Source organism: Phacochoerus africanus, chromosome 11, assembly GCF_016906955.1.
Source record: "Phacochoerus africanus isolate WHEZ1 chromosome 11, ROS_Pafr_v1, whole genome shotgun sequence".
Lineage (NCBI taxonomy): Eukaryota > Metazoa > Chordata > Mammalia > Artiodactyla > Suidae > Phacochoerus > Phacochoerus africanus.
In genome coordinates, this window is record NC_062554.1 from 73,605,908 (window position 1) to 73,631,052 (window position 25,145).

At 36.0% G+C, this 25,145-nt stretch overlaps 1 protein-coding gene across 5 annotated transcripts in view; it reads left to right on the plus strand.

Annotated features, from left to right (window-relative positions):
- Window positions 1-25,145, plus strand: part of CASD1 (CAS1 domain containing 1) — a 72,762-nt gene that overhangs the window by 15,752 nt on the left and 31,865 nt on the right. For 3 of the 5 annotated variants that reach the window (XM_047752503.1, XM_047752501.1, XM_047752502.1), the window contains exons 4-5: window positions 8,745-8,789; window positions 10,070-10,132. In XM_047752503.1, coding sequence (XP_047608459.1) covers window positions 8,745-8,789; window positions 10,070-10,132 — 108 coding nt within the window. Of the gene's footprint in view, window positions 1-3,035; window positions 3,209-8,744; window positions 8,790-10,069; window positions 10,133-25,145 lie in introns of those variants that run through there. The other 2 variants (XM_047752504.1, XM_047752505.1) reach the window with 1 other exon arrangement.

The following is a 25,145-nucleotide window of genomic DNA, read 5'->3' on the forward strand; positions in this document are numbered from 1 at the left end:
GACTAGGGGTCTAATCGGAGCCGTGGCCACCGGCCTACGACAGAGCCACAGCAACGCCAGATCCGAGCCATATTTGCAACCCACACCACAGCTCATGGCAATGCCAGATCCTTAACCCACTGAGCAAGGCCAGGGATCTAACCCGCAACCTCATGGTTCCTAGGCGGATTCATTAACCACTGCGCCACGACAGGAACTCCTGGATTGCTTTTTCTTATTTGTGTGTGTAGACTGTTGATTTTTGTAGATTTGTGGTGTGCAGTCACCATAAAGTTTTGATATAGGAGTATGTAGATAGATAGATAGATAGATAGATAGATAGATAGATAGATAGATAGAAAAGTTTGTTTTTATTTATTTTTTGTCTTTTTGCTATTTCTTGGGCTGCTCCCACGGCATATGGAGGTTCCCAGGCTAGGGGTCGAATCGGAGCTGTAGCCGCCTGCCTACACCAGAGCCATAGCAACACGGGATCCGAGCCGCGTCTGCAACCTACATCACAGCTCAGGGCAACGCCGGATCATTAACCCACCGAGCAAGGGCAGGGACCGAACCCACAACCTCATGGTTCCTGGTCAGATTCGTTAACCACTGTGCCACGATGGGAACTCCAGAAAAGTTTGTTTTAACTTGCTGGTGTCTTAATTGCAAATGCATCTCCAGTATCCTGCATTTATATCCTCCTTTATCATGATTGCTGGTTTTGGGATCACATTTGTGTGTGGATGATTTCCTACCTTTACTACTATTTGACTTTACTGGTAAGCCTTTTCATTTATCATTTTCTTATTTCTAGTTGTGGTCTTTTTTTTTCCTACCTAAAGAAGTTCCTTTAGTATTTGTTTTAAAGTTGTTTTGGTGGTGAGGAATTCTTTTAGTTTTTGCTCATCTAAAGCTTTTGATTTCTCCTCCAAATTTGAATGAAAGCCTTGATGGAAAGAGTATTCTTGGTTCTAGTTTCCTCCCCTTTATCACCTTAAATATATCTTGCCACTCCCTCCTAGTTTTCAGAGTTTCTGCTGAAAAATCAGCTGTTATCCTTAAGGGGATTCCCTTCTATATTATTTGTTGCTTTTCCCTAGCTGCTTTCAGTATTTTCTCTTTGTCTTTAATTTTGGTCAGTTTGATTAATATGTGTCCTGGGGTGTTCCTCCCTAGGATTATTCTGTATGGTATTCATTGCGATTCCTGGATTTAAGTAAGTGATTCCTTTCCCATATTAGAGAAGTTTTTAGCTATTATCTCTTCACTATTTTCTCTGGCTCTTTCTCTCTTTTCTTTCTGGCACCTCATAGTGTGAACATTAATAAGTTTAAAGTTATTCCAGAGTTCTCGTAGACTATCCTCATTTCTTTTCATTCTTTTACCTTTGTTCTGTTCCACATTAGTGATTTCCACAAGTCTGTCTTCCACCTTGCTTATTCACTCTTCTGCCTCTCATATTCTGCTATCACTTTCTTCTCATGAATTCATTTCAGTTATTGTGTTTTTCAACTCTGCTTATTTATTCTTTAAATCATCTATTTCTTTGTTAAATGTTTCTGGTAATTTGTCCATCATTGCCTCCAATTTTTTCCGAGATCTTGCATCATCTTTACTATCATAACTCTCAAGTCTTTTTCATGAAGATTGCTTATCTCTAGTTCACGTAGCTGTTTTTGTGGGATTTTTTTCTCGTTTCTTGATCTGGCTCTTATTTCTCTATCTGGGATTTTTTTCTTGCTCCTTGATCTGGCCCTTATTTCTCTATCTTTTCATTTTGTATAGCTTTTTGTGTGGTCTCCTTTTGCAGGCTACAGGGTTGTACCCTCTCTTGCTTCTGGTGTCTCCACCCTTTTGGGTGAAGCTGATACATGGGCTTGTGGCAGGCTTCCTGAGGAGCAACTGGTGCTTACAACCTGTTAGCTGAGTCTTACAACCTGGAGCTGAGTCTTATCTCCTGGTGTGATGGAGGTGGCTGTCTGTCTGGGAGAAATTTAGGCATGCTGTTTGGTGACAGGTGGGGTTGTGTTCCCACCCTGTTTGTTGTTTGGCCTTTGACTTCTCAGCTCTGATGGGTAGGGCCAGGTTTTTCCAAAATGGCAGCCTCTGGGAGAGCTCACACAAGTGTTTATTCCCTGGAAACTCCACCTCCAAGGTCTGGTCCTCACATTGAGCCACAGCCTCCCAGTGCTTCCCCAGGAGACCCTCCACGACCCACAGGTAGATTTGACCCAGATTGTTATAGAGTCTCTGCTTTCCCCTGGGTCCCAGTGCATATGAAAGCCTTTGTGTGCCCTTATAGAATGGAGTCTCTCTTTCCCCCATCCTGAGGAGCTTCTGCCCTCAAGCCCTGGTGTCTGTCAACGCAAATGCTCCAAGGGATCCTTCTCCCAATGCCAAAACCCCAGGCTGGGGAAACTGACATGGGGTTCAGAAGTCTCACTCCTGTAGGAGAGCCTCTGTGATATAGTTATTTTCCAGTCTATTTGTCACCTACCAGTGGTTATGAGATTGTGAAAGTGCCCCTCCTGCCATCTTTGTGTGGCTTATTCTTTGTCTTTTGGTGTAGGTTCTCTTTTTTGGTAGTTTTCAGTCTGTTTTGTTGATGGTTGTTCAGCAGTTAGTTGTAATTTTGGTGTTTTTATGAGAGTAGGTAAGCTGAGTCCTTCTCTGCCATCTTGTCTCTAGTCCTATTTTGCAATTTTAAAAGGACATTTTAAAAAGTATATTTGTGCTAAAACTTTGCTTTTTAAGATGTCTCCTTTGGATAGAAACTCTACAATGCAGATACTAGGTTAAAAAATATAAATACTTTTATTATTATTGACTATATTGTTAAACTGTTTCAATCTTTGTTGTAATTAGCAATATACACTGCAACCTTTCTGGCACTAAGCATTCATGCTATATAGTTAAAATGACAATGCAACAAATTTCTGCTGTTTTTTGTGTCTCTCATTTAAAAATAGATGTCTTGTTTTGAAAACTCACAAGGATGAACATCTCTGAATGTTTGTTAGTTAATGTTTTTATGCATTATCATATCCTTCTGTTTATATTTTTGAAGTGATTCAAGGTGCTATCACTGTCTTCAACTGCATATGATTGGAAGTAGGAAGTGGCAAGAAGAGAAAATAAAGTACAAGAAAGCTCAGAATTGTAGGGGTAGTAGATCATGAATTTATGATGAAAATCTGCCTGCCTGTACACATCAACTTGCCCAGTGGTAAGAAGCTGAAAACTTAGGCACTTCATAGCTAAGTGGCTAGTCTCATAGTGATCATGGTAGTGGATATTAAGTGCTTAGGAACTATTCCTTGTGAGAGAAGCCCATAGGCTATTAGAGATTTTGTCTACTAGAAAAGACTAATACAGATTTTAAAGCTGTATAATAGAGGATAAAGTCAATTTTTTTCATTTTATTTGTCATCTATAAGTGTGTTTTTCAATTTGTATTTATAAATAGGAAATTATACAGAAGAGTTGGAGCTATTTAATGACATGAGATTCTTATAGTTTAAAGTAGAAAACTCAGTGAACATTTAAAAATAGATTTCTAATTAAAAAAAATTTAATATTTCTAGGCCTATAATATGATTTTTGAAAATTGAATAATGTATTTGGCAACAATTTTTAAAAAGCTGTAATGGTTTAGTCTGTAGCCAAAAATGGGTACAATATGGTAAATTGTTTTTGAACCCTAGTTTTAACACCTGGGTTTCCATTTTTTATTTTCTAGAACTGTCTGCTTATCCCACAGTTATCAAACAAGATATATTTTACTTTGTATGCATTTTTATTTTATTTTATTTTTACTTTTTTTGGGGGGGGGTTCTTTTTGTGCTTTCTAGGGCCGCACCCATGGCATATGGAGGTTCCCAGGCTAGGGATCTAATGGAAGCTGTAGCCACTGGCCTATGCCAGAGCCACAGCCACGCCAGATCCGAGCTGTGTCTGTGACCTACACCACAGCTCATGGCAACGCTGGATCCTTAACCCACTGAGTGAGGCCAGGGATTGAACCTGCAACCTCATGGTTCCTAGTCAGATTTGTTTCTGCTGCGCCACAACAGGAATTCCTGTATGCATTTTTAAAAAGACAGTTTGTTACAATCTTTCAGAGAGAGGTATTGTAAAACTAAGTAATTCAAACTGCTAGTGGAGCATTTGCCATATTGTGTTTTAGTTATTCTTGTCTCTGAACACCTTGAGGACAGAGACTGTGTATTATCATTGTTTCAAAATTCATGTCTTATGCCTAGCACAGCCCAGCATGTTGTGTAACTCCATTAAAGTTTTTGTTTTATTTTGTTGTGTTTTTTTAGCCTTGGTAATAAGATTCATTTTAGTAGAATAGGAACATTGAAGATAGTTCTTTGTTCAAACTTGTCTCTTTTCTCTATTGAGGAAAAATTTTTTTAAAAGGAAATTTTAGAGCAGGATTTTTTTCAGATTATATTTTGTGGAAAACTTGTTCTGTAAGAAGCTCTGGTCAAATAAGTTTGGCAGAGCTAAATATCATATCCTGCTCTTAGATGGTTTTAATTTAGGCTAGGATATTAAAAACCTGAGAAGTCTTACAGTAAAGAAACATTTTTCTGTTGCTTCCAGCCAAAGGGCAAGCTAGATACTCTGGGGGCCCCTTCCACCTCAAACCAACTAGATCCTAGATTAAAAAAAAACCACACTTGTTGATGTATTTCTAGACTTTGAGATACACCCCTGAAAAGGAACAAACTAAGGGGCAAAACCAGAGGTGGGAACAATAACAGTAGGCATGCAATAGAGATTCAGGTTACCCTGGAGACAGATGCTTATAGCTGCAGTGCCTATAAGTAGAAGGCTAAGCTTTGAGCCAACATGTTTCTCAATAGTAATAATGGGAACCAGAGGACAGTAGACTAATAGCTTTAAAGTTCTGATAGAAAGTAAGTTTCAAGCTGGAACCGTATCCCTGGCATACAGATTCCTCTATTCTTGAAATATAAGACATTTTCAGATAAGCAATAGCTGTAAGGGTTTATTGGCACATTTGCTTGTACTAAAGTTTTTTCTTAAATTCATTCCAAATTTTATATGGAGAGCATGGACAAGAGATATTGATCTCCAATATCAAGACCTGTTTTAACTATGTAGTAATTATGGCAATGTATTATTGGTAGAGCTAAACAACAAAACCAGTGGAACAGAATATAGACCTCTGAAATAGACGCATGCATATGCAAAGATTTAATAAGTAACGGATATGTCATTAAAGATCCCTGGGGATAGAAAGTGCTAGTCAATTAATGATGCTGAGGCAATTGGAGATATATATATATATATACATGGAAAAAAGTGAAATCGGACTCCTACCTCACACCATCAAGTATAATCATTTCTAAATGAATTTAGACTTAAATGTGAGAGTCCAGACTTTGAAATCTTTAGAAAAAAATATAGAATATCTTCAATACCTCAAGGGACAGCACTCAACCTCAAGTAGGAATAAGTTTCTTATGTGAGAAACAAGAAGTGCTAACCATAAAATAAAAGATGAATAAATTAACATACTTTAAGATTATCATCAAAAGATACCTTAAAGAGGAGTTTCTGTCGTGGCGCAGTGGTTAACGAATCCGACTAGGAACCATGAGGTTGTGGGTTCAGTCCCTGCCCTTGCTCAGTGGGTTAAGGATCCGGCGTTGCCGTGAGCTGTGGTGTGTGTTGCAGACGCAGCTTGGATCCCGTGTTGCTGTGGCTCTGGCGTAGGACGGTGGCTACAGCTCCGATTCGACCCCTAGCCTGGGAACCTCCATATGCCGCGGGAGCGGCCCTAGAAAAGGCAAAAAAAGACAAAAAAAAAGATACCTCAAAGAAAAAAGACAAGCTATAAAGTGGATATATTTGTTGCATGTATCCAAGAAATAAAAGGAACCAGTTAATAAAAAAGATAACCCAGGAGAATAAAAAGGGGATAGGCATACTTTCATAAATCCCAGTGTAAATCTGAAGATGTTTAACCTTATTATGTAATCAGAGAAATGCAAATTAAGGCCATAGTGAGATACTGCTTTGTACCTACTTTAGTGGCAGAAATTAAATTTGACAAGGCAGAAAGATATGAAGTCTGACAAGTTATGTTGGAGATGATGTGTCTCATAAACTACTGGTGAGAGTACATTGTTACAAACACTTCAAAAAATAATTTGCATTATCATGTGAGGGTGAACATTTGTATAGTCTGTGAACCTTTAGAACTATTATTAGGGAAACATAAAAAGACACGTGCAAGGAGGTAACTATCAGTGATGTTTGTAATCTAGGTTTGGTGCATTATATCAACTGACCTAGATTTTGTAAAAATAATATAATATTTGAAATATATTGATAAAATAAATTGATATGTAAAAGTTTTAAAAGCCCAGGGAATGTTCTAGATTAAATGAAACTAAAAGATGAAAACTAAATGCAATACGTAGTTTTAATTGAATTCTAGATTAATATATAAAAACTATGGAGAAGACATTATTGGGAAAATTAGGAAAATTTGAATGTAGACTGTATATCAGATAATTTTTTTTTTCTTTTTTGGCCAGCCCAAGGAATATAGAGTTCCTTGGCAAGGAACCAGATCTGAGCTGGCAATTCCAGATCCTAAAATGGGCTGGGAATTGAACCTGTGATCATGGCTCCAGAGATGCCGATCCCATGGAGCCAAAGCAAGGACTCCTAGATTATAGTTTATCAATGTCATATTCTTAGGTAGGACTATAGTATTGAAGTTAAGTAAAAGAATGTTCATATTCTTAGGAGATGTGTCTTTAGGTATTTAAGGATAAATTACTGTCTACAATTTGCTTTCATATGGTTCAGCAAAAGAGAAAAACTATGTATATGTGGTGCAGAGAGACACATAACCTAGTGTAGAAGATGTTAACAATTGGTAAATGGTATCATCTTTGTGGTAAGTCTGAAATTTTTCAAAATTAAAAGTTGGAAAGAAAGCCAACACTGAATAGTATATCATCTAAGGATACATATAGTTGACAAAAATGTATCATTAAAAAGAGGGCAAGATATAAGCAAAATTTAAGATGGTTGTTTCCTTTGGGTGAAGTAAGATATTTAGAGAGGAAGAGAGCCACACAGGTCATTCAGTGTGTTAGTAATTTTCTAATTTGTGCCATGGATTCATGAGTGCTTGTTTTTTTTACTGTGCCTTGTAATTTACATATATGTGCTATATTCTTTTATATATATTGAATGTTATATTAAAATAATGAAGAGATTTAATTAATTGAATTAATTGTGCTATGCAAAAAGAGGAATACTATTTCTCCAAGGAAATTTTTTTAAAGGTTAAGATGGGGTGGGGGGGGGAGAACACCTGTGTGATTTCCCTGACCCAGTATTTCCTACACTTATTGGACCAAGGAAACTTTATGTAACATAGCTTAAAGTTCCATTGAATTAATGGCCTCAAGAGCCATTTTAGCAAAAGATGCTTAAGCAGGACTAACAAGGGCTTAAAAAGCTATCCCGTTGATAAAAGCAAACCTTATTTCATAGAGATAATAAAAGCAAATACTTTTTGGTTAAATTAATGAAAACATTTCAACTTTGGTTTCAAAGAAGAGAAGTAGTTTCTTATTAACCACCTCTATTCCACCCTGAATATTTACCTATAAAAAGATTTTTTTTTCTTTATAATGAACACTTAGTTATAAGAAGTTGTAGTATCTGGATTTTAGTTTTCTCTACAAGTGAGCTACTTATCTACCATCTTAAATTGAAATCTACAATAATCCAGAGTTATATATGTCTTCCTGTTTAGACAGGGCCTATACTAGTGTATTGGTAAAAATGGACTACATCTTGCGATAGCAGCAAACCACTCTAAAATCTTAATACTTAGTACTACATGTCCTAGGTGGATTGACAAGGGACTTTGCTCCATTCAGTCATTCAGGGATTTTTGCTATTGGAATTTTTATCATTTTCCAGTTGTACCATTTGGAACATTTCAACCTCCTCAGTCTGTGTAGTCAGGATAAGTCAGAGGGAACCGTCCTGGGAACTTCAGGCAAGAAGTGACCCATATTACAGCTAGCCGTATTATATTGGACAGAACTAGTCATGTGGTCCTGTCTGACTGGAAGGGACTCAGGGTAGCAGTGAGTCTCTGCCACAGATAATAATGCTAGGACTAAATTAGAATCATGAGAAGTTTGACAAAAAGATAATTTATGTAGGCATGTTCACATAACTGCTTGTTCTTGTAATTCTGGCTTTATCTTTAAACTTCATTGAAAATGTTGACGATCACGTATAAACAAATTAACTAATGTCACTTATTTTTTGGTACTTTATGCAGGTCTTTTCCCCTTCAAATTGTATGTAAAGAATTTGGAGTGCCAGTCATGGCCTGAAGGTTAACAAACCCGACTAGCATCCATGAGGACATGGGTTCAATCCCTGGTGTTGCTCAGTGGGTTAAGGATCTGGCATTGCCGTGAGCTGTGGTGTAGGTTGCAGACATGGCTCAGATCCAGCGTTGCTGTGGCTCTGGTGTAGGCCAGCAGCTACAGCTCCAATTTGACCCCTAGCTTGGGAACCTCCATTTGCCACCAGTGCGGCCTTAAAAGACAAAAAAAAAAAAAAAATTTGGGATAAAGTGTATAAATAAATTAACAAAAGCAGCTAAAGGAGGAATTATTTACATAAAATTAATCTATATATTAACATTTCTCTGTTGTCTTTGCTCTTTTTTTTAATGGTAGCATGAAAACATTCCTTTTGAAGACAAGATTGCATCAGTTAAAGTGGTAAGTTCTTATAGTGTTATAATGTTGAACCTGTTTGTTGGTAAATTTATTTGCAGATAACCTAATGCTTTGTACATACTAAATGTATTTCATTGTATTTAGAATAGATAAGTAGAGTAAGATAATTTAATAGTGTACACTGTTTTGTGTAATAAAATAGAAAATCTGGTCTCTCAACTTTTTATCCAGAAAAAAATAATCATTTGCATTAATTTGAAACCAGTATGTATTCAGGATTAATGTTTATAAAAGAAATACATGTGAATTTTCTGAGTTCTCAGTCACAGTGGCTTCTAGACACTGAGAATACAGATGAGGATCAAGACAACAATTCCTAGATCTAATGGAACTTGCCAGTCATTATAGTTCTCTACATGGAATTGAACATGGTATAGGCATGGCAAAAAGGAAAAAGTGAGGCATTAGAAATGTATAGAATAAGGAATTAAAAGTAGTTTTTCTTCTTAGGGAAATGATGTTTTAATGGAGGCCCCAAGGATAAGTAGTTGCTGATTAGGCTCGGTGGAAGAATTTATGAGCATTATAGGCAGAAGGAACAGTATGTACAAAGCCCTGGAGAAAAAGGAGCTCGTAGAAAATTCTAGAAGCTGAACAAGAACCAAAAGGGTACTTAGAGTAAGAGGGAAAGTGGCAGGAGAAGCAACAGAATGTCTAGGCAGAGGCCATATCCTGCACTTTCTTAGGAATTTTAAGGACTTTGGAATTTATTCTGATGGCAGTTGAAAGTCTTTGAAATTTAAGCAGGAACGTGGCAAGCTCAGATTTAATTTAATTTTTTTTTTCCTTTGTAAGGTCACACCTGAGGCATATAGAAATTCCTGGACTAGGGGTTGACTCAAAGCTATAGTTGGGACCTATACCACAGCCACAGCAATGCCAGATCCTAACTGCATCTGCAACCTATGTCACAGTTTGTAGCAGCGCTGGATCCTTAACCCACTGAACAAGACCAGAGATCAAACCCTTATCTTCACATACACTATGTCAGGTTCTTATCCTGCTAAGCCACAACAAAAACTCCTGGATTTAAATTTTTAAAACATTACTCTGGCTAAAATGTGGAGAATATTTTAGAAAAAAGCAAAAGTGAACACAAGGAGAACTATTGTGAGACTCTTACCAAGTTGAGGTGAGAAATGAAGATATTATAGACAAGGTGGTGTTTTACTTTTAAATACTCTGTAAGAGATATGCTAATATTTATTTTGAATGGTGGATATAACATATTAGTTTTTTCCTTTCTTACATTTCTTTTTCAGGATTTTCTGTGGCATCCAGAGGTTAATGGTTCTATGAAACAGTGTATCAAAGTATGGACTGAGGTCGGTATTTGAAAATATAGGCCTTGCTGGTTTTGAGCAATGAAATTTTGAAGGTTCACTCTCCCATACTCACCCGTCCCACTGTCCTGGACTTCATACCAGCCTTCTTGATAACAGCTAGGCTGGATTATCATTTTACTGAGAGGACGAGGTTTTGATCCAGTATCTCTGCCTTCACCATTCTAACCTTATGGTGATTATGTTTATAACACACTTTATGGATTTAAAATGTTTTGTTACTGTTGTAGCTGTACTGTTGAGCTACTGTTGTAGCTCAGTTAATTTAGAGCCAGATAATCTTTCTATCACAGTACACATTCATTTGTGCATTTTTCTCTTTGTTCTTCAAATTCATGTCCCAATACTTCAGGAAAATTTTTTTTTGAAATGTAATAGTTTGCATCTACCAACCCCTAACTCCCTGTGCATCCCACATCCTCCCCCTTCCCCTTGGTAAGCACAACTCTGTTCTCTATGTCCATGAGTCTTTTTCTGTTCTATAGGTAGTTTCCTTTGTGCCATATTTTAGATTCCACATATAAGTGATATCATACGATATTTGTCTTCTCTTTGTGACTTTCTTCACTTAGTATTATTAATCTCTACTTGCATCCAAGTTGCTGCAAATGGCATTATTACATTCTTTTATATGGCTGAGTAGTATTCCATTGTATATATGCACTACATCTTCTTAATCCATTCATTTGTTGATGGACATTTAGGTTGTTTCCATGTCTTGGCTATTGTGATTAGTGCTGCAAAGAACATAAGGGTACACCTGTATTTTTGAATTATGGTTTTGTCTGATATATACCCAGGAGTGGGATTAATGGATCATATAGTAGTTCTATATTTAGTTTTCTGAGTAACATCCATACTGTCTGCCACAGTGGTTGTACCAGTTTACATTCCCACCAACAGTGAAGGAAGGTTCTCTTTTCTCTGTACCCTCTCTAGCATTTATTGTTTGTAGACTTATTAATGATGGCTATTATGACTGGTGTGAGGTAGTATCTCATTGTAGTTTTGATTTGCATTTATCTATTAATTAGTGACATGTAGCATCTTTTCATGTGCCTGTTGGCCATATCCCTGTCTTTTTTGGAGAAATGTCTATTTAGGTCTTCTGCCTATTTTTTGATTGGGTTATTTGTTTTGTTGTTGTTGTTGAGTTGTAGGAATCGCTTGTACATTTGGGAGATTAGACCCAGATCAGTTACATCCTTTACAAAGATTTTCTCCCATTCTGTGGGTTTTCTTTTTCTTTTCTTTCTTTTTGTTTGTTCGTTTATGTTTTCCTTTGCTGTGCAAAATCTTTTGAGTTTAATTAGGTCCCATTGTCTTATTTTTCTTTTTATTGCCATTCTTTTAGGAGATGGAACAAACAAGATGTTGTGATTTATGTCAAAGAGCATTCTGTCTCTTTTCCTCTAGGAATTTTATAATTTCTGGCCTTACATTTAGGTCTTTAATCCGTTTAGTTAGTTTTTGTGAGTGGTATTAGAGATTGTTCTAATTTCATTGTTTTACATGTAGCTGTCCAGTTTTCCCAGCACCATTTTTGAAGAAACTGTCTTCTTCCACTGTGTGTTGTTGCCTCCTTTGACATAGATTAGTTGACCATAGGGACTTGGGTTTATTTCTGGGCATTCTGTCCTGTTCCACTGAACCATAGTTCTGTTTTTTTGCATCATATGTTTTGATAACTGTAGCTTTGTGTATTTGGAAGGCAGCGCACCTGAGTCCTCCAGTTTCGTTTTTCTTTTTCAATGTTGCTTTGGCTATTCAGGGTCTGCTGTGTTCCCATAAAAATTTTAAAGTATTTTGTTCTAGTTCTGTCTGGATGATCTGTCCATTGCTGTAAATGGGTGTTAAAGTCCCCCACTGTTGTATTGTTGTTGATCTCTCCTCTTATCACAGCATAACTGTGGTGCTCCTATGTTGGGTGCATATATATTTACATTTGTTGTATTTTCTTCTTGGATTGATCCTTTGATCAATTTATATTTATAAAGTGCCCTTTGTCTCTTGTGACCTCTTTATTTTAAAAGTAAGTATTTTGAATAAATAAATAAACCAGCAGAAAAAAAATAAATAAAATAAAAGTAAGTATTTTGTTTGATATAAATATTGCTACTCCTGCTTTCCTTTGATTTCCGTTTGCATCTAATACCTTCTTCCATCCCCTCACTTTCAGTCTGTATGTGTCCTTATGTCTGAAGTGGGTCTTTTGTAAATAGCATATATATGGTTTTTTTTTTTTTGTCTTTTTTGTCTTTTCTGCCTTTTCTAGGGCCACAACTGTGGCACATGGAGGTTCCCAGGCTAGGGGTCTAATCAGAGCTGTAGCCGCCGGCCAATGCCAGAGCCATAGCAATGTGGGATCTGAGCCATGACTGTGACCTACACCACAGCTCATGGCAACACTGGATCCTTAACCCACTGAACAAGGCCAGGGATTGAACCTGCAACCTCATGGTTCCTAGTCAAATTTATTAACCACTGAGCCACAACGGGAACTCCTGGGTCTTGTTTTTGTATCCATTCATTTGGTCTGTGTCTTTTGGTTGGGGCATTTAATACATTTACCTTTAATGTAATTATGGATATGTGTGTATTATTGCCATTTCCTAAATTGTTTCCGACTCATTATTTTAGGTCTTTTTTTCCCCTTCCTCTTTTGTTCTCTTCTCTTGTGATTTTCTGACTGTCTTTAGTATTGTATTTGGTTTGCTTTTTCTTTTTCAAGTATGTGTCCCTTGTAGTTTTTTGGTTTGTAGTTCCCATTAGATTTTGATATAACCATATGTACAGAATTGGTTTTGGTTCCTGGTCTCTTAATTGCAAATGCATTTTCAGTGTTCTGCATTTGTACCGTCCTCATGATTGCTGGTTTTGTATCATATTTGTGTATATATGATTTCATATCTTTACTATATGTTTGCCTTTACTTGTAAGCTTTCTCATTTGTAGTTTTCTTGATTCTAATTGTGACCTTTCCTTTTCTTCCTAGAGAAGTCCTTTTTAGTATTTGTTGTAGAGCTGGTTTGGTGGTGCTGAATTTTCCTAGCTTTTCCTTGTTGAAAAACTTTTGATCTCCATTAAATCTGAATGAGAGCCTTGATGAGTGGAGTATTCCTGGTCATCCCCTTCATGACCTTAAATATATATTGCTACTCCCTTCTAGCTTACAGAGTTTCTTTTGAAATGCAGGCTGATATCTTTATGGGGGTTCCCTTGTATGTTACTTGTTGCTTTTCCCTTGTGGCTTTTAATATTTTTTTCTTTGTATTTAAAGTTTATCAGTTTGGTTAGTATATGTCTTTCCGTGTTTCTCCTTGGGTTTATCCTGTATGGGATTCTCTGTGTTCCCTCAACTCAAGTGAGAAGTTGCTTATCTCCTCTTTATTTATTTTGTCTTGTTCCTTTGTCTGAAAGTTACTTCTTTGTCATCTCATATTGTCTGTCTTTTTGTATTTATGGTCCCCATGACACCAAGTATGTAGATTCAGCAGCTGATGCCCAGTCCTGGAGTTTTCAGGGGTGGTAGTGGCTCACATGTACCGAGAGCACAAGATGCAAGCAGCAGTATCATGCTACCTCTACCAACCTAGAGCTGGTTGGCTGCTTGGGATGGGGTCTGTGAAAGTGGTGGCATTGGTTCTTGGTTCACAGGACTGCTTTTGTAGCAGTGGGCAACAGTGGCTCCCACAACCCCTGCTTGCTACCAGAAGCTCTCAGAACCATTTCCTGTAGCTGGCAACATGAGTAGCAGTCCTTCCCTTTGCCAAGGAGGCTCTCGGGATTACTCTCTACAGCCACTATCTTTGTTTGGCTGCTCTAGGAAGCACTATCTGTAGCCCCAAAGGCAGCGGCTGTTCTCTAGCTGTTGATAAAAGGCACTATCTGTAGCTGCAAAAGGAACACCATTCCCATGTTCCTTCGCTCTGCCAGGCCCCTCTTAGGAGCACTCTTAGGAGCTTGTGCTGTTCCTGCAGTCACTCTGCCCACCTGTAGGGCCATTCCTGGCTCTTGTGGCCAGTTGCAGAACTTGTGCCACTTGGACTTTTCCTGAAGCTTGCCACAAACTGTGCACTGTTATTGCAGTCCCCTACCAGGCTGCTGGCAGAATCAATCACCCTCTAGCCATAGAGTTTGTACTGCTCCCACAGACACTCTCTTTTTTTTTTCCTTTTGTTTAAAAATATCCTCTTTCTTCCCTTTTATCATTACATTTGTGACCTAAAAGTTGAGCCTAGTATGTTTTGGCTCATAATGTTTGGAGATAAATTAGATATGAGGCAGGCATGCTGTTAACCTCCAAAACCTACAAGTCCACTTTAAAATTTCCATAGTGTCTTCATGTATCTCTCTGTCAGTCCTTTACTTAAGCCTGTATTCTTTCCCAGAGGTATTTGCATTTGGGGTGAATAAAACAATACTCAATTTTATTGATCTTGTTTTGCTTAATTGTGCTTCAGTGGTGTTTTTCTTTGCTTCTTTTCATAATAAGTACCAAACCACATCACAGACTAAATAGGCTTTTGTATAATTCAGTGAAAACCTAGTCAACATTTCTAACATTGTTTCTTTGAGAAAATGTGTTTAAGTTTTCAAAAGACAAACATGCAGACAATTTCTAGAATTCAACTCCCTGGAAAATTGGGATCTCATCTAATTGTTGTTTGTTTTTATTAATACATTTTGAAATATCCAAAAGAATAGAATAATGTTATATGTATATTTCACATGATTTAAATATGTTTCATATTTGTGCTGGACTTGAAAGTATATCTGTTAAAGTAGTAGAAATTCATAATTAAACAGGCATTAATGTAGTATAAGTTGCAAGATCACAAAAAAACCTTTGTTATTTACTAACCTGGAGATATATTGCATATACAGATTTTCAGTTCTTATAATTTGCCAAAAACTATATTTTGGGGCTTTAGATTCTGTTCTAAAACTCCTTATATTTACTGGGGGAAAATTTCAACTTATTTAGGTATATGGCCATGTATTTGCCTAAAATTGATTAGCTGATTGGTTTCATATATTCAAAATATACGTATGTATGTGTATATTTGTGTATTAATTTTAACTTTTTTTTTTTGGTCTTTTTCTAGGCCCACATTGGCAGCATATAGAGATTCCCAGGCTAGGGGTCTAATCAGAGCTGTAGCTGCCAGCCTACGCCACAGCCTCAGCAACACGGGATACGAGCTGCATCTGTGACCTACACCACAGCTCAGGGCAACACTGGATCCTTTACCCACTGAGCAAGGCCAGGGATCGAACCCGCAACCTCATGATTCCTCGTCGGATTCGTTAACCACTGAGCCACAACAGGAACTCCAATTTTCACTATTTACATAGTAATCTACTAGATCCTGAGAATACAAAGATCCATGTTTTTATTATGTGTGTATTATTACTAGCTTTATTAGGTATTAGGATTATGCCTGGAAATTAACTTTAGTCTCAGCCCTGGAGGAATGTGTGATCTAGTAGATAGCGCCTTTCTTGATTTTTATTTTTAATTTTTAATATTTATTGAAGTATAGTTGGTTTACAATGTTGTGTTAGTTTCTGGTGTTCAGCAAAATGATGCAGTTATACATACATATATATATATATATATCTCCATTATTTTTCAGATTCTTTTCCCATATAGGTTATTACAGATTATTGAGTAGTCACTTTTGCATGTAGTTGTCCAGTTTTCCCAACATCACTTATTGAAGAGACTGTCTTTTCTGCATTGTATATTCTTGCCCCCTTTGTCATAGATTGACCATAGCCATGTGGGTTTATTTCTGGGTTTTCTGTACTCTTCCCTTGATCTGTATGTCTATCTTTGTGCTAGTACTATATTGTTTAGATGACTGTAGCTTTGTAGTATAGTCTGAAGTCAGAGAGCCTGATTCTTCCAGTTCTCTTTTTCTTTTTCAGTGTTGCTTCGGCTGTTGAGTCTTTTGTGTTTCCACACAGATTCTAAAGTATTTTCTTCTAGTTCTATGAAGAATGTCATTGGTAATTTGATAGGCATTTTGTTGAATCTATAGATTGCTTTGGATAGTATAGTCTTTTTGGCAGGATTGAATTTTCCAATCCAAAAGCATGGTATATCTTTCCATCTGTTTGCATCATCTTTGATTTCTTTCTGGGTTTCCCTAATTTTTCTTTGTGATCCTTCATTGTTAGTATATGTAAATGCAGTCAATTTCTGTGTATTAAATTGTGTATCCTGAAATTTTACCTAATTCATTGATAATCTCTAACAGTTTTCTGGTAGCATCTTTAGAATTTTCTATGTATGTTATATGTCATCTGAAAACAGTAATAGTTTTTATTTTCCGTTTGGATTCATTTTATTTCTTTTTCTTCTCTTATTGCTGAGACTAGGACTTGCAAAACTATGTTGAATAACAGTTGCAAGAGTGGTCATACTTGTCTTGTTCTTGATCTTAGTAGGAATTGTTTCACCTTTTCCACCTTTGAGAAGATTGTACTTTTACAGGAATTTGTTCATTCTTTTAAGTTATCCATTTTGTTGGCATATAGTTGCTTGTAATAGTTGCTTATGATCCTTTGTGTTTCTGTGATGTCCATTGTAACTTCTCCTTTTCATTTCTAATTTTGTTGATTTGAGCCCTCTCCCTATTTTTCTTGATGCATCCAGCTAAGGGTTTATCAATTTTATTGATCTTTTCAAAGAAGCAGCGTTTTGTTTCATTAATTTTTTTTCTATTTTTTCATTTCTACTTCATTTATTTCTGCTCTGATTTTATTTTTCTTAAGGAATTAACATGTTTTAATCTAAATGAGAAAGACTTCATTATTTATATTTGGAAATCTTTTTTTCCCAGCTTTATTTATATATAATTGACATATACCATGTGTAAGTTTAATATGTACCATCTGATAATTTGATACACATGCATATTGCAAAATGATTGTAGTGATAAGCTTAGTTAACAGATCTAACACCTCATATAATTACCTGTTTGTGTGTGTGTATTCATGTGAGGACATTTGGGATCTACTCTCTTTGTATCTTTTAAGTATATAGTAGTTTAGTTTGTTGCTGTTTTTGTTGTTGTTGCTGCTTTACACACCCACGGTATGAGGAAGTTCCCAGGCCAGGGATAAAACTCCTGCCATAATAGAAACCCAGGCCACTGCAGTGACAGCACTGGATCCTTAACCCACTGCACTACCAGAGAATTTCGTATAATGCAGTATTTTTAACTATAGTCGTGATGTTGTATATTATATCCCTAGAACTTGTTCAACTTATAACTAGAGGTTTATTCTGTATGACCATTATCTCTCTATTTCTTACACCCTATTTTGGCCACAACTGGCAACCACTAGTTTACCCTGTTTAAATAATTTTAACTTTTTTATATTCCACATTAAGTAAGATAATAATTTATTTGTTTTTCTCTGCTATCTTATTCCACTTAGTATAAGTCCTGAAGATTCATTTATAGTGTAGAAAAAAAGCAGTTTCCTCTTTTTAATGGGTGAATAATGTTCTACTTTGTGTATATGTGTATATAAAATAGATATCATGTTTTCTTTAGCCATTCATCTGTCAGTGGACATTTAAGTTCCTTCCACATCTTAGCCATTGTGACTAATGAACATGGGGATGTACTTATCTCCTCAAAATAATTTCTTTATTTTGGGGGGATATTATGCAGAAATGGGAATCTGTATCATATGGTAGTTCCAGTTTTAATTTTTTCAGGGACCTCTGTACTGTTTCACAGAATGACTGCACCAGTTTACATTCCTACCAACAGTGTATAAGGGTTCTCTTTTCTCCATATCATACCAGCACTTACTTCTTGTCTTTTTGAATATAGTCATTTTAACAGTTATAAGGTGGTATCTCATTGATGTTTCGATTTTCGTTTCCCTAATGGTCAGTATTGCTGAACACCTTTCTTTTTCTTTTTTTTTTTTTTTTGGTCTTTTTGCTATTTCTTTGGGCCGCTCCTGTGGCATATGGAGGTTCCCAGGCTAGGGGTCGAATCGGAGCTGTAGCTGCCGGCCTACGCCAGAGCCACAGCAACACAGGATCCGAGCCGCGTCTGCAACCTACACCACAGCTCACGGCAACGCCAGATCGTTAACCCACTGAGCAAGGGCAGGGATTGAACCTGCAACCTCATGGTTAACCACTGCATCATGACAGGAACTCCTTGAACACCTTTTTAATGTATGTGTTGGCTATTTGTACGTCTTAACTTCTTTGGAAAAACATCTGTTCAGATCCTTTGCCTACTTTTAATTAGGTTATTATTTTCTACTGATTTGTTTAAGTTCCCTTTATAGTTTGGATAATAACCCTTTACTAGATATGTGATTTGCATATATTTTCTCTGGTTCCATATGTACTTCCTTATTTTATTGTTTGGTTCTTTTTTTTTTTTTTATTTGCAAAAGCTTTTTAGTTTGATGTAGTCACAGTTATTGATATTTGCATTTGATGTAATACCCAAAAAAACCATTACTAGGAAGAATGTAAAAGGAGTCTTTTTCTTCTGCTCTCTTCTAGACGTTTTATGTTTTCTGGTCATACGTTTAAGTCTTTAATCCATTTCCAGTAATTTTTGTAAGTTGTGTCAGACAAGGGGCCATCTGCTTAGCTTTTAATGATTTCTTTCCTTCTTCTAACTTTGAGTTTAGTTGGCTCTTTCTTTAGTTGCTTTAAGTGTAAAGTTAGGTTGTTAGAGATTTTTCTTGTTTCCTGAGGTATGGTTGTATTGCTATAAACTTCCCTCTCAAAACTGCTTTTCCTGAGCCCCCATGGGTTTGGATTATTGTTCTAGTTTTCATTTGTCTCTAGGTATTTTTTTATACCCAGTTTGATTTGTTCAGTGGTTCCTTGGTTATTTAGTAGTATATAGTTAAGCCTTCAAGTGTTTGTATTTTTTACAGATTTTTCCTTGTAGTTGATTTCTGGTCTCATGGCTTCATGGTCAGAAAATATGGTTAATATGATTTCAATCTTTAATGTGCCAGTGCTTGCCTTGTGTCCCAGCATGTGATCTATGCTGAAGAATGTTCATATGAACTTGAAAAGAATGAGTATTTTGCTGCTTTTGGATGAAATGCTCTATTAATATCAACAAAGTCTATCTGTTCTAATGTGTCATATAAGGCTTGTATTTCCTTACTGATTTTCTGTTGGGATGATCTGTCCATTGATGTAAGTGGGGTACTAAGGCCCCTCACTATTATTGTCTTACTGTCAATTTCTCCTTTTATGTTTGTCAGCCTATATATTGAGTTGTCCTTATGTTGGGGGCATATATATTGTTATAACTTCTTGGACTGATCTTTTGATCATTATATAGTGTCCTTTTTTGTCTCTTGACAGTTTTTTTTTTTTTTTTTTATGATGTTTGCTGTGGGTTTGTCATATATGACCTTGATTATGTTGAGGTAGGTTACCACCATGCTCACTTTCTGAAGGGTTTTTTTCAGAAATGGGTGTTTGATTTTGTCAAAGGCTTTTCCCACGTCTATTGAGAGGATCATGTGATTTTTATTCAGTTTGTTAATGTGGTGTATCACACTGATAGATTTGCGGATATTGAAGAACCCTTTCATCCCTGGGATAAATCCCACTTGATCATGACGTACAATCCTTTTAATGTATTGTTGGATGCGGTTTGCTATTATTTCGCTGAGGATTTTTGCATCAATGTTCATCAGTGAGATTGGCCTGTAGTTTTCTTTTTTTGTGGTATGTTTGTCTGGTTTTGGTATCAGGGTGATGTTGGCCTCATAGAATGAGTTTGGGAGTACCCCTTCCTCAGCAATTTTTTGAAATAGTTTCAGAAGGATAGGTGTGAGCTCTTCTAAATGTTTGTTAGAATTTGCCTGTGAAGCCATCTGGTCCTGGACTTTTGTTTGTTGGAAGTTTTTTAATCAGTTTCAATTTCAGTTCTTGTGATTGGTCCATTCATCTTTTCTATTTCATCTTGGGAAGGTTGTACTTTTCTAAGAATTTGTCCATTTCTTCTAGGTTTTCTGTTTTATTGGCATATAGTTGCATATAGTAGCCTCTTATGATCCTTTGTGTTTCTGTGATGTCCGTTGTTACTTCTCCTTTTTCATTTCTAACTTTATTGATTTGAGACCTCTCTCTTTTGCTTGCTAAGTCTGGCTAGGGGTTTATCAATTTTGTTGATCTTTTCAAAGAACCAGCTTTTTGTTTCATTGATCTTTTCTATGGTTATTTTTGTTTCTATTTCATTGATTTCTGCTCTGATCTTTATGATTTCTTTCCTTCTACTAACTTTAGGTCTTGTTTGTTCTTCTCTCTCGAGCTTCTTGTAAAGTTAGCTTGTGATTTGAGCTTTTTCTTGTTTCCTGAGGTGGGCTTGTATTGCTATAAACTTTCCTCTTAGAATGGCTTTTGCTGCATCCCATAGGTTTTGGAGTGTCGTATCTTCATTGTCATTTGCTTCTAGGTATTTTTTAATTTCCTCTTTGATTTCCTCAGTGATCCATTGGTTGTTTAGTAGCATGTTGTTTAGTCTCCATGTGTTTGTGTTTTTTGCAGTTTTTTTCTTGTTGTTAATTTCTAGTCGTATAGCATTGTGGTCGGAAAAGATCCTTGATATGATTTCAATTTTCTTAACATTATTGAAGTTGGATTTGTAGCCCAGAATGTGATCAATCTTAGAAAATGTTCCATGTGCACTTGAGAAGAATGTGTATTCTGTTGCTTTTGGGTGGAATGTCCTAAAAATATCTACTACGTCCATCTGGCTTAATGCATCATTCAGGGCTTGTGTTTCCTTATTGATTTTCTGTCTGGTTGATCTGTCCATTGCTGTAAGTGGGGTGTTAAAGTCCCCTACTATTATTGTGTTATAGTTGATTTCTCCTTTTAAGGTTGTTAGCAGTTGCTTTATATATTGTGGTGACCCTATGTTGGGTGCATAGATATTTACAATATTTACATATTCTGCCCATATTCTCTTCTAGGGGTTTTATGGTGTCTTATATGTAAGTCTTTAAGCCATTTTGAGTTTATTTTTTGTGCATGGTGTGAGGGTGTGTTCTAGTTTCATTGATTTACATACAGCTGTCCAGTTTCCCAACACTACTTGCTGAAGAAACTTTTTCCCATTTTATAATTTTGCCTCCCTTGTCAAAGATTAATGGACTGTAGGTGTCCTGGTTTATTTCTGGGCTGTCTACTCTGTTCCATTGATACATGTGTCTGTTTTTGTACCAGTACCACACTGTCTCAATTACTATAGCTTTGTGATACTGTCTGAAGTATGGGAGAGTTATGCCTACTGCTTTGGTTTTTTGGGGGTTTTTGTTGTTGTTGTTTTACCCTCTCTGGATTTCTTTGATTATTATGGGTCTTTTATGGTTTCATGTAAATTTTGGAGTTATTTGCTCTAGTGTGTGAAAAACGTCATAGGTAACATGATAGGGATTGCATTAAATCTGTAGATTGTTTTGGGTAGTATGGCCATTTTAACAATATTAATTCTTGCAATCTAGGAGTATGGAATCTTTCCATTTCTTTGAATCCACTTTAATTTCCTTTATTAATGTTTTATACTTCTCAGGGTATGAGTCTTTCACCTCCTTGCTTAGGTTCATTCTCAGGTATGTAAATTTTTTTTTGGTGGAATTTTAAAAGGTACTTTTTTCTGTACCTTTATTTTGTTGTTAGTATAGAGAAGTGCAACTAATTTCTGCATGTTAATCTTGTATTGTGCTACTCTGCTCAACTCATTTATCAGTTTGAGTTGTTTTTATGTGGAGTTCTTAGGGTTTTCTATATATAGTATCATGTCATCTACATAGAGTGACAATTTTACCTCTTTTCTTTCAATTTGGATTTTTTTTTTTTTTGTCTGATTACTGTGACTAGGATTTCCAATACTATGCTGAATAAAAGTGGTGACAGTGGGCATCCTTATCTTATTCTAGATTTTAGCAGGAAGGCCTTCTGTTGAGTATTATTTTGGCTGTGGGTTTGTCATATATGGCTTCTATAATATAGAGATATGTTCCCTCTATACCAACTTTGTTAAGAGTTTTTATCATGAATGGATGTTGGATTTTGTCTATATCTTTTGTTGTATCTATTGAGATGATCATGTGGTTTTTGATGTTTGTTGATGTGGTATATGACATTGATTTGCATATGATGAATCATCCTTTCAACTTGTCATGAATCCCATTTCATCATAGTGTATGCTCTTTTTCATGTGTTGTTAGATTTAGTTGGCTAAAATTTTGTTGCAGATTTTTCCATATGTATTCATCAAAGATATCAGCCTATAATTTTCTTTTTTGGTAGTATCTTTATTTGATTTTGGTATTAGGGATATGTTGGCTTCATAGGATATTTTTGTGAGTGTTCTTTATTCTTCAGTCTTTTGGTAAAGTATAAGAAGGATTGGTATAAGTTCTTTGGTAGAATTCATCTGTGAAGCTATCTGGTCCTTGACTTTTGTTTGTAGAGAGGTTTTTTTTTATTACATATTCAATTTCATTTCTTGTGATCAGTTTGTTTATCTATTTTTTCTTGATTCAGTTTTGATAGGCTATATGTTTATAGAAATGTGTCCATTTCTTCTAGGCTGTCAAAATTGTTGGTATGTAATTGTTCATAGTATTCTCTTATGTTTTTTGTATTTTTACAGTCACTGTTGAGTTTTCTCCTTTTTCATTTCTTATTTTGCTTATTTGGGTTCTCGCTCTCTTATTCTTGGTTAGTCTGGCCAGAATTTTATGTCAATTTAGTTTACCCTTTCAAAGAACCAGTTCTTAGTTTTATTGATTTTTTTTTCTAGTTTTTTGTATCTCTATTTTATTGATTTACTCTCTGATCTTTATGATTTCATTCCTTCTGCTGACTTTAGGTTTTGTTTGTTCTTTTTCTAATTTATAAGTGGTAAATTAGCTTTGAGATTTTTCTTGTTTTTTCAGGAAGGCATGTATCACCATGAACTTCCCTCTAAGAACTGCTTTTGCAGCCTCCCATAGATTTGGTATGGTTGTGTTTTCATTGTGATTTGTCTCAAGGTACTTTTTTCATTTCCTTTTTGATTTCATCATTGACCCATTGGATTTTTTTTAGTAGCATGTTGTTTAGTTTCCATGTAGCCAGTTTTTTACTCATTTCTTTTCCTGTGGCTGATTTCTAGTTTTATGCCATTGTGGTCAAAGATGATGCTTGAAATAACTTCTCTACTCTTAAATTGGTTGTGGTTAGTTTTGTTCCCCAGTTTGTGGTCAGTCCTATAGAATGTTTGATGTGCACTTGAAAAGAATGTGTATTCTAGTTTAAGGATTTTTGGGGGGAGGGGGATTTGTAATATCCTGACAATATCAATTAAGTCTAACTTTTCTGTTGTGACATTCAGGATCTCTGTTACCTTATTGATTTTCTGTCTTGAGAGTCTGCCCATTGGTGTAAGTGGGCTGTTAAAGTCTCCTACTATTATTATATTCCCATCAGTTTCTCCTTTTTATGCCTGTTAGTATTTTATGTATTTGGGTGCTTCTTTATTAGGGGCATATATGTTGACACGTGTAATATCCTCTCCCTGAATTGATCCTTTTATCATTAAATAGTGTCCTTTTTTATCTCTCTCTATGGTCTTTGTTTTAAAGTCTGTTTTGTCTGATATAAGTGTTGCCACTCCCACTTTCCTGTCATTTCCATTTGTGTGAAATATCTTTTTCCATCCCTTCACTTTCTATTATATGTTTCCTTCTGCCCTAAGGTGGGTCTCTCATAGCAGCATATTTTAAGCTCTTGTTTTTTAAGCTTCAGTCTGCCACTCTGTCTTTTGATTGGAGCATTCAATCTGTTGTCATTAAAGGTAACTATTGATAACCATGTATTTATTGCCATTTTAAACATTGTTTTCCAGTTGATTCTATGTTTCTCCTTTGTCTTTTTTTTTTTTTTTGGTTGGATGATTTCCTTTTATTTTATGCTTGTGTCCTCTTCTTTTTGGTTTTTGTGAATATATTGCTTTTGATTTGTGGTTGCACTCTTTTTCAAGTATGTTAACTCCTTCCTATATACTGTTTGCTTTAGACTAATGGTCATAAAGGCTCAAATATCCTTATTATTTTACCTTTGCTATTTTTGTTATAATATGTCTTGGTGTTTATCTGTTTGGGTTCAACTTGTTTGGGGCCCTCTGTGCTTCCAGTATCTTGATAATGGCTTCTTTTTTTAGATTTGGAATATTTTCAGCCATAATTTCTTCAAATATATATTTTCAGTCCCCTTTTCCTGTTCTTCTGGAATCCCTATTATGCATAGATTGGTCCATTTGATATTAACCCGTAGGTCTCTTATAATACTTTCATTTTTTTAATTTGATTTTCTATCTGCTATCCTGTCTTGGTAATTTCCATTATTCTCTCTTAATCGTTGCTTATTCGTTCTTCTGCATTATTCATTCAGTTATTTCATGCCTTTAATTCAGCTTTTGTCTCTGCAAATGAATTTTCTAATTTATCCTGGCTCCTCTTTATAGTTTCTAGTTCTTTTAAAAATTAGTCTACATTACTGTTGATATCTGTTCTTAATTCCTTCAGTATTTTCTTTACCTCCTATTGAGCTAAGTGTCTGTAGACTGAAGATGTCTATTTCATTGCTCCTTCAGCAGAATTCTCCTGTTCTTTCACTGGGAATGGTTCCTGTGCTTCTTCATTTTGCTTATATTTTTCTTACTCTGCAAATTTAGAGAAAACAATTATCTACTGTAGTCTTGGAGGGCTGTTCATATGTCCCTGGGTAGCCTGTGAGGGCTTACTATTTTTGTTTTTGGCATGAGAACTGCTTTTGGTTTGGATGATTGCTCTCTCTTTCCTCAGTTTGTGCAGGCTGTTATTCCTTTTATAGGTGGTGTGCAGGTGCATAGCCTGCCTTTGCTTCCAGGAAGGTGGGGACAATGGTTCTGCCTACTACTTGGGCCCTTGGCAGTGGTACCAACCC